This window comes from Sesamum indicum, linkage group LG11, assembly GCF_000512975.1.
Source record: "Sesamum indicum cultivar Zhongzhi No. 13 linkage group LG11, S_indicum_v1.0, whole genome shotgun sequence".
NCBI lineage: Eukaryota > Viridiplantae > Streptophyta > Magnoliopsida > Lamiales > Pedaliaceae > Sesamum > Sesamum indicum.
Window position 1 is genome coordinate 3497476 of NC_026155.1, and position 13756 is coordinate 3511231.

The 13756-nt window shown below is 30.9% G+C and overlaps 1 protein-coding gene across 1 annotated transcript; it reads left to right on the forward strand.

Moving 5' to 3' along the window:
* LOC105173302 lies at nucleotides 11642-13194 on the forward strand. The gene has a single exon (XM_011094994.2). It carries the CDS (start codon nucleotides 11684-11686, stop codon nucleotides 13133-13135), a length of 1452 nt encoding a protein of 483 aa, XP_011093296.1. The 5' UTR covers nucleotides 11642-11683; the 3' UTR covers nucleotides 13136-13194.

Below are 13756 nucleotides of genomic sequence, written 5' to 3' on the forward strand. Positions count from 1 at the left end.
CTTTTTATGTCCTGAAAATACAATATTAAACATACAATATTTATATACTTATTGATATATAAAATATATATATAAAAGAGATATGATTTGACAATGAATAGTATTTTTTGTCTCTCAAATCCCAACATCAAACCTATACCACTTATTTTAAAATATTTTAGATTACCTCAAAACACAAATTGAAACATACCATCTATTTTTATTTATTGAAATTTATATTTGTCGAAAAAAAATTTTTAGAAGGAGCATAAATATAATTTTGGAATTTTTTTGAAGAAAGTATAGTTTGGCATTTTGCAAGAGGGACTCTTAATGTAATTAAACCCATCTAAGTATTATAAATTTGATTTTAAAACTTGAATAAATAAGATAAATATTTTAAAAATTATATAAAAAGAAATAAGATAGAAAATATATAATTAAGAAAATTATTCGAACATTATAATGTGATTCAAGGTGGGAGATCATAATGATCCCTAAGGTCGACTGATTCAAATATGTTTGGAATATGAGAAAACGAATTGTTAAGCTTGTTAGAAGATTATCGGTCGAGACTCCCCAACGCTTAAGTTAGTGAAATGCAAGATTGAGAGAAAAATAATGTAAATATTCTGTGAAAATGGCATACATTAGCCCAAAATAATTGTGGGTTATTTTTATGACCAAATATTTGTACTTGTACGAGTTTATATGTCGTGATTTTAGCATTTGAAGTGTTAGATGGTCGTGGTTCTCAGACATCAGGTCAGTCAGCTCAAAAATGTGCAGATAACTTATATTGTTTGGGCATTTTGAGATTTTATGGAGGTAGTTTTACCCTTTTGAAAGCCCTCATACTGGACCCTTATCACAACGTAATAATAGTATAAACATTAAGAATGTGTTTGGAATGATGAATTTAAATTTGGCTAAAAATTTAAAATGAATGGGTTTCAAATTTTTTTATTCTTATTTGCAATTATAAGGAATTTGTGTAAGGATTTGAAAATCAAATAAAGTGATTTAAAGTGACTAGATTATTAGATGGATTTCAAATCTATCGTAAATAAGTTTAAAATTTGATGGGTTAAATGAAGGTTTTTGAAATCCACTTATATATTTTATGAATCAAACAAATAAGGTGGATTTCACTTATAAATTTTTAAATTTATAATATTCAAATTTATCAATCCAAATGCACCTTAACAAAAGATGCACTTTTGATTCCACCTGATAGATGTTGTTAGCACTTTTGGGCCCATATGTTATGGGCTCAATATTATTGGTCCCATAGAAAGAAAAAGTATTGCACTTTTGATCCCAACTCTATTTAAACGGTTAAATAAGGAATAAAAAATCACTTTTAAAAAGTCAAAAGTAATTTTCCGTAGTTTGAAAACCACCATGCTGTTGGAGGGAATTAAAACAGGTACTGGCATTCATGCAATTTCACTCTATAAAATGGCAAAGAGCAACACTAAATTTTCAAAGAAAAAACCTGGTGCTTAAGATAAGATATTGAAGATATATATATATATATATATATATATATATATATATAACAACCATAATTGAATCATGTAGGAAAATATGAAGATCTAAATATACAATGAATATAATAATAAATTATATAAAGATTATAGAGATTATAACAAGGATATTTTATGAAGCAGAAATTAAAGACAATTATGAGTAAAAGAAACTTACTTGAATATCCAAATTTGTATACAAAGAATTTACAGAAACAATTAGACCTACTACCTCAAAATTTCAAGGAATAAGAATAGATCAAAATCTTGCACAACCAATATATCAAGAAACAGGATCCCCCAATTCTGCACCTTCACAAATTTTTACAATTACAAAAGAATTTTTAATTGATAAAGAATTTCTTAAAAAAGACTTTCTTTCTGAAGAAAATATTTCTAATAGAAAATGGTTCATGAATAATTTTTCTGAACCCCAAAAAGCAATCATCAGATCTGAATGGTATCAGAGCCATGCAACTCTTGAATATATCCATATATAGAAATTCATAATTTGTGAATTGGACTTCGACACGTTGTAAGTCGGCTTACTTGATATATTTGTGCTGGGATAAATCGTTGTCTGATCCGAAAGAGCAAAGTATGAAGGCCTAATATTATGGATAAATTCATAAGAAGCATGAATTCTGGAGCCTTCTCATGAGGGGACAACCAAGAGAATTCGAATATAATTACCATAGGAGAAACATTGTGGGAAGACAGAGATCTATTTGACTGAAAACCTCCAAAAATTAATACTAAAAAAATTTATAAGAAGTCATTTTTGATTTTAAGTCTGCATATACTATAAAGACAGAAGAACAAGTTTTACCTTTAGTATCTGATCAACAAACATTATATTTGTTTTCAAAATTTTCTATTATTAAACATATTAAGAATGGTTATAAATTTCTGCATATTGGTTTTGTTCAAATTGCTATAGAACGTTTAACAAGAGAAGGATTAGACACTATTGGTCTTTTTCAAATTGCTATAAAACCTTTAACAAGAGATGGATTAGACACTAGTGTGTTTCTTGCTTTGAGAGATTGTAGACACCTAGATTTTTATGATTTCTTACTTGGTTTAGTAGAAACTAGTCTTTGTAATGGTCCAATTTATTTCAATTCCTTTTCCAAATTTTACCATTTCTCTTAATGATCCTCACGTTTTGGATATTCTCACTTTAAATGTAAAAAATTACAATTATAAAATGAAGTCAGGATCTCATATTTATGAAATATTCTATAGGCTACATTACAAAATTACTAATACTGGCCTAGATATTCAAGTCATATCCCACACTAAGTCACCAGGTCAAACAGTATTTTGGAAAATAAATAGAGCAAAATCTAATTTTTTAGTTCCAAAAACCATAGAATGGAAAAATGTTACTTTACCAGAAACATGAAATCTACCACCCGGATCAATTCCCCCTATTCAGCCCATAGAAAATTCAGAAATAGACCAAATTACTCAACATCATGAGATCCATAGGACTAAAATTTTGTAGGCAAAATTCATTAAAAACAAATAGAACTTCCTTAAAAAACAATTAGATCGAATAGAAAACAAGATTGAAGAAACTTTAGAAAAAGGAAAATCCTCATCCTCTTCCTTAATAACTTCTAAAGATCAAACTCTTCATATTACTGCTAATAATCTTCCTTTCCAAATTTTTGATTATATACCAAAATTAAATCCAGAAAAATCTATTCTTTTAGGAATCCAAGAGAGACTAAAAGATCTAGGTAAAGACAAAGTCATAAATACAATTGAACAAAATCATGAAGATTCTGATAATGAATAAATTCCTAATTCTATTAACCCTGTTCAATATTTATCACCTTATAAAAATTATTATAAACCAACTCCTCCTGACCTAAAAATAGAAGAAGTCCAAAATTTTAGGTCTTTTAATGGAAATTCAATATATGAATGGAATCTAGATACATTGTCTGAATATCGAATTCTTAATCTATGTAAACAAATGGTTATGGTATCAAATATTTACAAAGAAATAGCAGGATTAACATATGAAGATGCTGCTAAAAATCTTATATTAGGATTTCAATGGTCAATTAAAAGGTTGGTGGGATAATACAATAACCAATGAAGCCAAAACTCAAATTCTTTCAAGTGTTAAAAGAGATTCATAAGGAAATATTATTAATAACGATGAAGGAAGACCCATTTCTAATGCAATATCTTCTCTAATATATACAATTATTATTCATTTTATTGGAAATTCTCAAATATATCAACAAGAAATACAGAATTTTTACAAAATTTAAAGTGTAGAAAACTCCATGATTTTAGATGGTACGATGTCTTTTTATCCAAAATCTATGAAAGAAATGATGCAGATAGTTATTTCTGGAAAGAAAAATTTATTTCAGGATTACCAAAATCATTTGCAGAAAAAGTCCGTGAAAAAATTAAATAAAAATACGAAAATATTGCATCTCTTTCCTATGGAGAAATTATAAATCATGTTAATTTAGTAGGATTATAATTATGAAATGATTTTACCTTAAAAACCCAATTAAAGAAACAAAATCTTACTACTAGAAAAGAATTAGGAAGTTGGTGTGAACAATTTGGATTTCAAAAAATAAGGTCACTATCATTCTCATCAAAGTCAAAACACTATAGCAATCATAGACATAGATCATCAAAGAAAACTCCTTTTAATTCCCTACTAAACCCTCTTCTAAACCTAATTTCCAAAGAAAAAATTTCATAAAGAAAAAATATTCTAGTGTCCCTAATACCATTATATGTCATAAATGCCAAAAACCAGGTCATTATGCCAGTAGTTGTAGAATGCGAAAGAAAATTTATGAATTAAGTCTAGGAGAAGAGTTAACAAATCAATTATTAAGAATCCTAGATGAAGAAGATTTAAAAATATTTGAAATTGAAAATTCTAGTCTAGAAGAACAACTAGATCAAATCTAAACAGATGAAGGATATTCCTCCCCAGAAGAAGAGTCCCAAAACTCTAATTTAGAAGATAATAATGAATGTACTAGTTGCTCACCAGAATTATGTCTTTGTAATAAACAAATAGCTACCTTAACTAACCAATTTTCCTTAATTTTAGATCTTATTGACAAAATTCAAAATCCCGAAGATAGAGAAATTTACCTCCATAAACTTCAAGAATTAATTTCAAATGAAAATCCTCAAAAAATAAAACCCCCTCCTAAAACAGATTTATCAGAAATTATGAATATGTTTGATTCTTCTAATTCTAAAGTCTCAATATCTGACCTAAAACATGAAGTTAGACGATTAAAAAAGGAAGTTAAAACTTTAAAAGAAAACCATGATCAATTACAACAAGAAATTTTAATCATAAAACTTCAAAATTAAATTTCCAAGAAAATTCCAATAAAATATCCCCATCTAAAGTCTATGAAGAAGAAGAATCTTTCGTTAATACCATCTCTAGAATTGCTTATAAAAAATGGTATGTAAAAATCAATTTAGTTATTGAAGATTTTAAATTAACTGCCATAGCTTTAATGGATTCGGGAGCAGACATGAATTATATTCAAGAAGGGTTAATCCCCACTAAATATTTTGAAAAAGCTAAAGAAAAATTCTCAGCTGCTAATTCAGCTAGTTTCAAAATTAATTTCAAACTTTCATAAGCTCATGTGTGTAATAATGGAATTTGTTTCGAAACTAATTTTGTGCTAGTTAAAGACCTCAATAGTCCAATAATTTTAGGAAATTCTTTTCTCCAAATGCTTTATCCAATTAATGTAAGTTCTGAAGGGATTAGGACTAAAGTAATGGGAAAAGATATCTTATTTCGATTTCAATTCCCTGTAACCCAAAGAGATATTAAAGTAGTCCAAGATACTTTTATATTCCAAGAAATTAGTAATAAAGAAAAACAAATTCTCTTTCACTCAAAAGAAAATTTTTGAATTTCAAAATCAAATTCAGAAACAATTTTGTTCAGAATTACCAAATACATTTTGGGAAAGAAAAAAACATGTTATCACTCTCCCTTATGAAACAGATTTTGATGAAAGATAAATTCCTACTAAAGCTAGGCCAATACAGATGAATCAAGAATTATTAGAATATTGCAAAAAAGAAATTCAAGATCTTCTTAATAAAAAATTGATTTGCCCTTCAAAGTCTCCTTGGTCTTGTCTAGCTTTTTATGTTCAGAAAAATGCAGAATTAGAAAGAGGGACACCCAGGTTAGTTATAAATTACAAATCTTTAAATAAAGCATTAAGATGGATTAGGTATCCCATACCTAATAAAAGTGATATTTTTAAAAGACTTTATAATGAAAAAATATTTTCTAAAAATGACATGAATCAGGATTCTGGCAAATTCAAATTGACGACAAAGATAGATATAAAACAGCTTTTACTCTCCCTTTTGGCCAATTTGAGTGGAATGTTATGCCATTTGGTTAAAAAAATGCTCCCTCAGAATTTCAAAATATTATGAATGATATTTTCACTCCATATACTTCTTTCACTATTATTTATATTGATGATGTTTTAGTCTTCAGTGAAAATATAGAAAAACACTGGAAACATTTACAAATATTTTTTAAACTCATTAAAGATAATGACTTAGTTGTATCAGCCCCAAAATAAAACTCTTCCAAACTAATATTAGATTTTTAGGACATCAAATTCATCAAGGAACCATTGTCCCAATTCAAAGATCCTAACTTTTGGAGAAAATTTTGAGACCAAATTTTAGATAAAACTCAATTACAGAGATTCCTAGGAAGCCTAAATTACGTTTCAGATTTCTATCCAAATTTTAGACAAATATGTAAGCCATTATATGAAAGATTAAAAACTACACTACTACCTTAGACTTAAATCCATACAGATTCAGTGAAAAAAATTAAAAATAGAAATTAAAGAATTTTTTTGTCTAAGTATATGTCATCCAACTGCACCAAAATTGTACAAACAGATGCATCTGAACTAGGATATGGAGGTATTCTTAGTCAAATTATTAATGATAAAGAAACAATAGTAAGATATTATTCTGGAATTTGAAAAACTACAGCTCAGAAAAATTATCCTACAATAAAAAAAGAAAATATTATCTATTGTATTGTGCATTCCTAAATTTCAAGATGATTTCTTAAATCAGAAGTTTCTTTTAAAAATTGATTGTCGAGCTGCAAAAGATGTACTTACAAAATATGTTAAAAAATTTAGTTTCAAAATAATTTTTTGCAAGATGCCAAGCTTTATTATCTGTTTTTTATTTTGATATTGAATATATTAAGGGAACTCACAATCACATTCCAGACTATTTGACAAGAGAATTTTTGCAGGGATGTCAAAATCGACTGAAGAATCAAAGGTAAAGATAAGTCCTTTAGCAAAACCAACAGCCCAGATCCTCAAATTAGAATACTCTTCTCTATTACCAGAGAAGACCAAATTGAAACCACAAAATCTTCAAATTTTGAAGCCACAAAGTCCACAGAATCTAAAACCATTACGGTCTTACCCCCATCTCTCCAACCAAAAACACAAAGTGTCACCCAAACAACCTCAAAAACACCATTATTACCACAAACTGCCATCCAAATTACCAACAGATTTACCCCGTTGAGGAAATCAATTCCTCTTGCCCCTTCCAAACTCACTCAAACTTATAAAGACATAGCAGGGACTTTTACTGCTAGACCTACTAGTTCCCAATCCAATTCACCAATCTCCCCATATTTTGAGAAAGCGGATTTTCACCTCGATTGTATAATTGAGGATGACTGGATTAGTTTACAAACTCAAGGCAATCCTGTTCTATGGCAACAATGGTTCTTGATGAAGACCATAATAGGATTTACGAAGATCCTCAAAGGACCCAACAATTCTATGAAGACATTCTTGTCTCAACAAGATCTATTTTTATCCAAAATATGCCCCCCAAAGGAGCCCCAGTCAACTCCTCAAAAATTGGCTATAGAAAAATTTTCATAAATTCCATTCTTTCTTTGTCTGACTGGGGAAAAAGTCCCTATGACCTCAAAAATATTCCAAACAAAAAATATCCATTGATTTCATATTGGGATTGCATCAAAGCCTTTCAACATTTCCTTTTTAAACAAAATGAGAAAAATACTATGTCTTTCTATTTCCTTCTTGGCACCAAATTTCTCTAGAAAAAATTCCAAACTGGTTCGTGAGATGGTATTATTTTGGTCCGGAACGACAAATTCTTCCAAAACCAGTCCAAGAAGCGTTCAAATTCTTCACAGAAAATCTCAAGATCAATATGTTTCCAGGACAACATCTTCCCAATTTACTCAAGTTCTACATCCAATTTAATTTGACCTGGATTCTGAAAATCGAACCTCAGTTCAAACCCATCCAAATTGATGAAGACACAGTCATATTCTCCCTAGGAAAGAAATATTGTGTAAAATGGTGGGACAAAATGAATACTGAAACTTTTGAACAAACAACAATTTTGGAGTGGCTCAAACAAAATCCCACAATGTGCAAGACATCAACAAATTCTTGGCAAAGAGACAAATTCAGAGCAAGAACAATTTCTATTGAGAAAAAATAATTTGTCAGCAAGAATTGCCAAAGCAACAACTACAGAAGAAATGCAAAAAATCCTTGAAGAAATACAAAGTGACAAAGAAGACTCTCCATCGCCAATTCATATCGGAAGCGAAATGAAGATTGTTTTGGTATTTTTAGTCCACTTCCATAAAAGTTTAGTTTGATGTAACAAATTTCATTGTTGTAACAAATTTCATACAAATTGCAGATGATGTAAAAAGAAAAATTGAAAAATAAAAAATAAAAAATCCAAAAATTCATTTCAGCTTTTGCAGCCCACTTGTTGCGTTATGGAGGCTTGAATGACAGCCACAATCAGCAAATAATTCAAATGCATGATGAAGATCAACCATTTCTATAAATGGAGGCATTTGTTGGAGAGAAAACTACAACTTATTTTTGAGAGCTTTTCTCACACACACTCACTAGCATTTGCTTCTTCCAAGTTCTTTCTCTTGTTCTTCATCTCTTCTTCAAGTTCTTTCTCATTCTTCTGTATTTTATCACTTCTTCTTTCATATTACAGAAATAGGATGTCTTGGATAATTAATATCTTTGTACATCTAATGTTTTGTAAATTCTTTGTATACAAATTCAGATATTCAAGTAAGTTTTCTTTTACTCATAATTGTCTTTAATTTCTGCTTCATAAAATATCCTTGTTATAATCTCTATAATCTTTATATAATATATATATATATATATATCTCAAACATCGACAAATCCAGCAATCATTGGCTGTTATTATCGGAAGTTTGCTCATTTGAAGATATCATGGACATCCTATAATTTCGATAGGAGGTTGATGCAGGTCGTACAATTTGGGGTCGGGTCGCTGAATCCCTCTTTGAGCTTCCTACGAGTGGATCCTGAGAATAGAACACATGTTAGGCTTGCTGGGTAGCCCCCAACTAAGGCCCTCCGATGCTTAAGTTAGAGAATGGGGTCGAAAGCGATCAGTGGAGAGCGAGTGAGATCGAAAAACAAAAAAAAACGTGATAAATGCACTTGCTGAAATATTCATAAACGTTAGTATTTATAGCGTACGGTACCATATGGTAAGGTGCCACGGGAGTCATCTGAGCGTGTGGGTGCCAGGTGATCCGACGGCTATCAAAGTGGGCGGGTCCATTGATCCGGGTCAGGCGGGTTTGGTTGGGCAACCCGACCCGCGCCTTTATGCACGGATCCTGTCATTTGCTGCAAATTTCTTTAAAAAACAAGGGCATTTTGGTCTTTTGAAAATTACCCTCATCAGAGGTTTTATGCGTGTTCTTTGAAGCGAGGAAGAGGTGGATATAATTTTTTAGCTAAACCTACCAATGTGTGAGAAATCATTTGCTACTGTTCTTTGCTGCAGCGAGTGAACGCAAAAGATGAAGAAATCATAAAATTGCATGGTGGTTTCAAACTATCAAAAACTATATTTGACCTGTAAAAAGTAGTTTTTCATCTTTCATTTTAATGGTTTAAATGGAGTTGGGATCAAAAGTTCAACATTTTTTCTTCCTGTAGAACCAAAAGTGCTAAACTCATAACATGTAGGACTAAAAGTATAACGTCTATCCAGTGGGATCAAAAGTGCAATTTTTCCCTAACAAACCTATGAAAATTCCTTAAGGCCGCATTTGGATAATAAATTTGAATTTGAGGGAAGAATTTTGAAAAATGATTTCAAAGGACCTTATACAAAAAGAATCTAAGATCTATCGTTATTAAATAAAATATAGTTTAAAAATTAAAAATAAAGTTGAAAGATTTCAAATGCTTGGAATTTGAAATGATCTAAATAAGTTAGAAGAATTTATCATTAGGCATAATTTCAAATTCATTAATCTAAATGCAGCCTAAAGAAAGTGATATTTATTTTTATTAAATTAAAATTAGAAAAAGTAAAACATATCAATTATAAAGGAAGATTTTATGTAAGAATAAGAAAATTCGATAGGCATGGCATACAATGATTACGTGGTATATAAAATTTTTAATAAATATTAGGATAAATTACAAAGAGCTCTTTTAAAATTTCACATAATTTTAAATATTCTTTTATTATTTAAAAAATGATCGATACCTTCCTAATTCTAATGGCTCTCTAACAACTAGGTCAATCCGTTAGGTTTTCATCTATTTTTTGTGGTAAATTGACCAAAATTTTTTTTTAACTAAATTTTTTTATGGACTATGAATTATCGTTTTATTTATTTTAAAAAAATAATTTTTTTTATGGATTAAGTGGATAATGATAATTTTCTTACAATCTTTTAAAGTTTTCCATCGACATTGTTTTTTGTTCTTTTATAATTTTTTAATTTTTTTAAAAAATAATATAAGGACAAACTTGATAATTTCAAACCACTGTTATTTTCCAAAAAATAAGATGAAATTTATAATTATGTTAAATTATGAGAGGAGCTCAATGTAATTTATCCTAAAGATTATCATATAATGATTATTTGATATGTATAACTTATGAAAATTTATTTATTTTAGACAATTTTGATATTGTTGTAGTCGATGAATTATTCTTACATTAACTTCTTGTCGGGACATAATCAAGTAAAATGGAGTGAAGCCTTTGTAGAAAGCCCAAAATTGGGCCTTCATAATTAACTATGTGGGCTGCAGACCATATTGAGTGGATTTCTGATCATTGAACGTCTTTGTTGTTGGACCATAGATGGTTTTAATTCTTTTTTTCTTTTCAATTCTTTCAACTCAAAGGCCCAAGTTAATAGAATCTTGTGTTCCTTTTTTTTTTTTTAAAGAAAGAAATGAAAATTTTCATATTGTGCACTTATAAACGAAAATTCTTATTGTGACGGAATAAAAATTATTTTTACTTAGAATAAATTACATGAACACCTTCTGAAGTTATGCTAGAATACATAAATGTTCACTATTTTTTAACAAATTTATGGATTCTCTTGAGGTTCTGATTGTAATCACTACTATATCCTCTCATTAGAGACAAAATTTGCACAAACAATTTCTGAAAAACACACACCGACATCCTTCAGGAGTGTAGCTGTAATTTTATAAAAAATAAGGAATGTTATGTATTTTAACATAATTCTGGAAGGTGTTAATGTAATTTATCTTTTTACTTAATATATAATTAATTGCGTGGAAAAGAAAGCATAAGCATACTGAAGAGAGACCAACATATATATATATATATTATTATTCTTTAAGTAGACGGAGAGAGACCAAATACTCCTTAGTCAACTTCACAAATACATACATATTATTAGTTTAAACATAAAAAATATTTCATAAAAAAAATAAATTTTGATATTACTCTCGGCCTTTAATTTGGATGGTTCATTGGCGGGGCAAGCACTCTCATCTCATGCCCCTCCCTCCACTTGTTCCATTTATATTTTTCACTTACACTCCTATTTTTCTTGGCCTCTACTTCTCGTCCGCAAACAATACTCTTAACTAAAAACTAGGAGTGGTATAAGTTGTTTTCACCGTACACCCAAGTACTACAAGAACAAACTCTCTCTAGACCTCATGGATATATAATTAAACTCTTGTTTCATCTTTTTTCAATTCACATATATTTTTTCACATGCATAGTTCTATTTTGTGTTCATGGCTTGCATGGATGAGCAACAATTACCAACATTTAAGTATTATTGTAGGGTATGTAAGAAGGGGTTTATGTGTGGTAGAGCTCTAGGTGGGCACATGAGAGCTCATGGAGTTGGGGATGAGAGTGGGATGAACATTGAAGATGAGGAGGAGGAGGAGGAGAATGACTGGGATGAGAAACTTGGAGGGGGTGATGGGACAGTTAGTGTCAAGAGAATGTACCAATTGAGAACCAATCCAAATAGGTTAAAGAGTTGTAGAGTTTGTGAAAATTGTGGGATGGAGTTCTTGTCTTGGAAATCATTTCTCGAGCATGGGAAATGTGGCTCTGACAACACGTCTGAGTCCCTGGTGTCCTCAGGTGAGGAGGACGATGGTGGAAAACTTGGTGGACGATGGTATAAGCGTAGGAGATCAGTGCGAGAAAAAGTGGGTAGTTTTAGTTCAACTTATGGATCGAGCGAAGAAGAGGACCTCCACGTAGCTAGATGCCTTATAGAACTATCCAATACAATAGTTGATCCGCCATTGGCGGTTGAGCCGGAGGAGTCGTCCGCCTCTGCTAGTCGGGAGGAGGAGAGGCGGAACCACAACACATTCACGAGCAGGGCAAACTTTGACAAGGCAAAAGGGCTAGTTTCTCCTAGCCCTAAAGGCTTGTTTGAATGCAAAGCATGCAAGAAAGTGTTTAATTCCCACCAAGCATTGGGGGGACATAGGGCAAGCCATAAGAAGGTTAAAGGGTGTTATGCAGCCAAACAAGAACAACAAGATGAAACAAATTTGGCAGAAGATGATGTGATCACACATGAAGAATCCTTGATCCCACCAAAATCAACCTCCTATTTCCAATTTGGACAAGGTTCTACAATCATTGGAGCTACTAAGAGGAAATCGAAAGGCCATGAATGCTCGATTTGTCACCGGGTTTTTCCCTCAGGGCAAGCTCTCGGAGGGCATAAGAGATGCCATTGGATCACCTCTAATTCACCTGACACATCTTCATTACCTAAGTTCCACTTCCAAGACCATGTTGGACCAGTCCAACCTTGTCAAAAGCCTAAGTCAGGGCAACCTGACACGTTAGACCTTAATTTCCCCACTTGGGCAAATGATATGTTAGGAATAAGGCGGGATCCACACAACCCATTGAGCTTCGAGGTGTCTACAGATGTTCAACATCTACAAGAAATGATCGACAGTGATACCATAAACCCGCGTTTTGACTCCCAACATGACAACAAGAATAAGAACATCAACAGTTTCAGAATTAACGAAAACAACAACGTCATTGATGCTACGAACAATGTTGATGGTGAAGTAGATAGTAACTTGAAGTTTGCCAAACTAAGTGAGTTGAAAGATTTGAAGGACATTAACAGTAGAGGTAACTCATCCCAATGGTTACAAGTAGGAATTAGTTCTACAATTGGAGTTGATGGTGATGTTTGAATGAGGAAAGAAAAACTTAAAGCTAGAGTGTACTATATTTTTGTATTCATATTGTAAAAGTTCGGAGAGTACATTATTATCTGTCTTGGTCTGTTTATGTACACAAGAACATCATTAATGTACACATTTCAGTACTTTCACAAAACTTATATCAGTGTTCATAACTTGCTTCCTTATATTCTTTACTTTAATAAATCTCATAAATGAGGTTTCATTATGTCATTTTGTTGGAAATTATCCAAATTTTGTAGTAGATTTAAAGATTTAATAAAATTAACACCACTAAATTACGAACATTCAGTTAATTATATTATTATTACACTCCATCCATGCACATGCGACCCACGACAATTAAAATATGACAAGATAGACAGAGAATAATCAAAACAAGATAATCTAAGTGGTGATGCCTAGGGCATCAATATTTCAAGTCCAATGGCAAAGTTCAGTCCAAATTAACTTGAAAGAACAAGCCAAATGAACCATTTTGTGGTTTCCTTGACCAACATAGAGAGAGATTGTCAAGAAACCATGCATGCCTAGCACTCCAACTAATGAAAATCATGAGTAGCTCAATTGAGTGGTCATTCGTTATGCATGTAACCTCTAGATATTAATTTA

Bases quoted from the DNA above. Each gene is read 5' to 3' on its own strand.
- LOC105173302 (XM_011094994.2), top strand. From the start codon at position 11,684: ATGGCTTGCATGGATGAGCAACAATTACCAACATTTAAGTATTATTGT.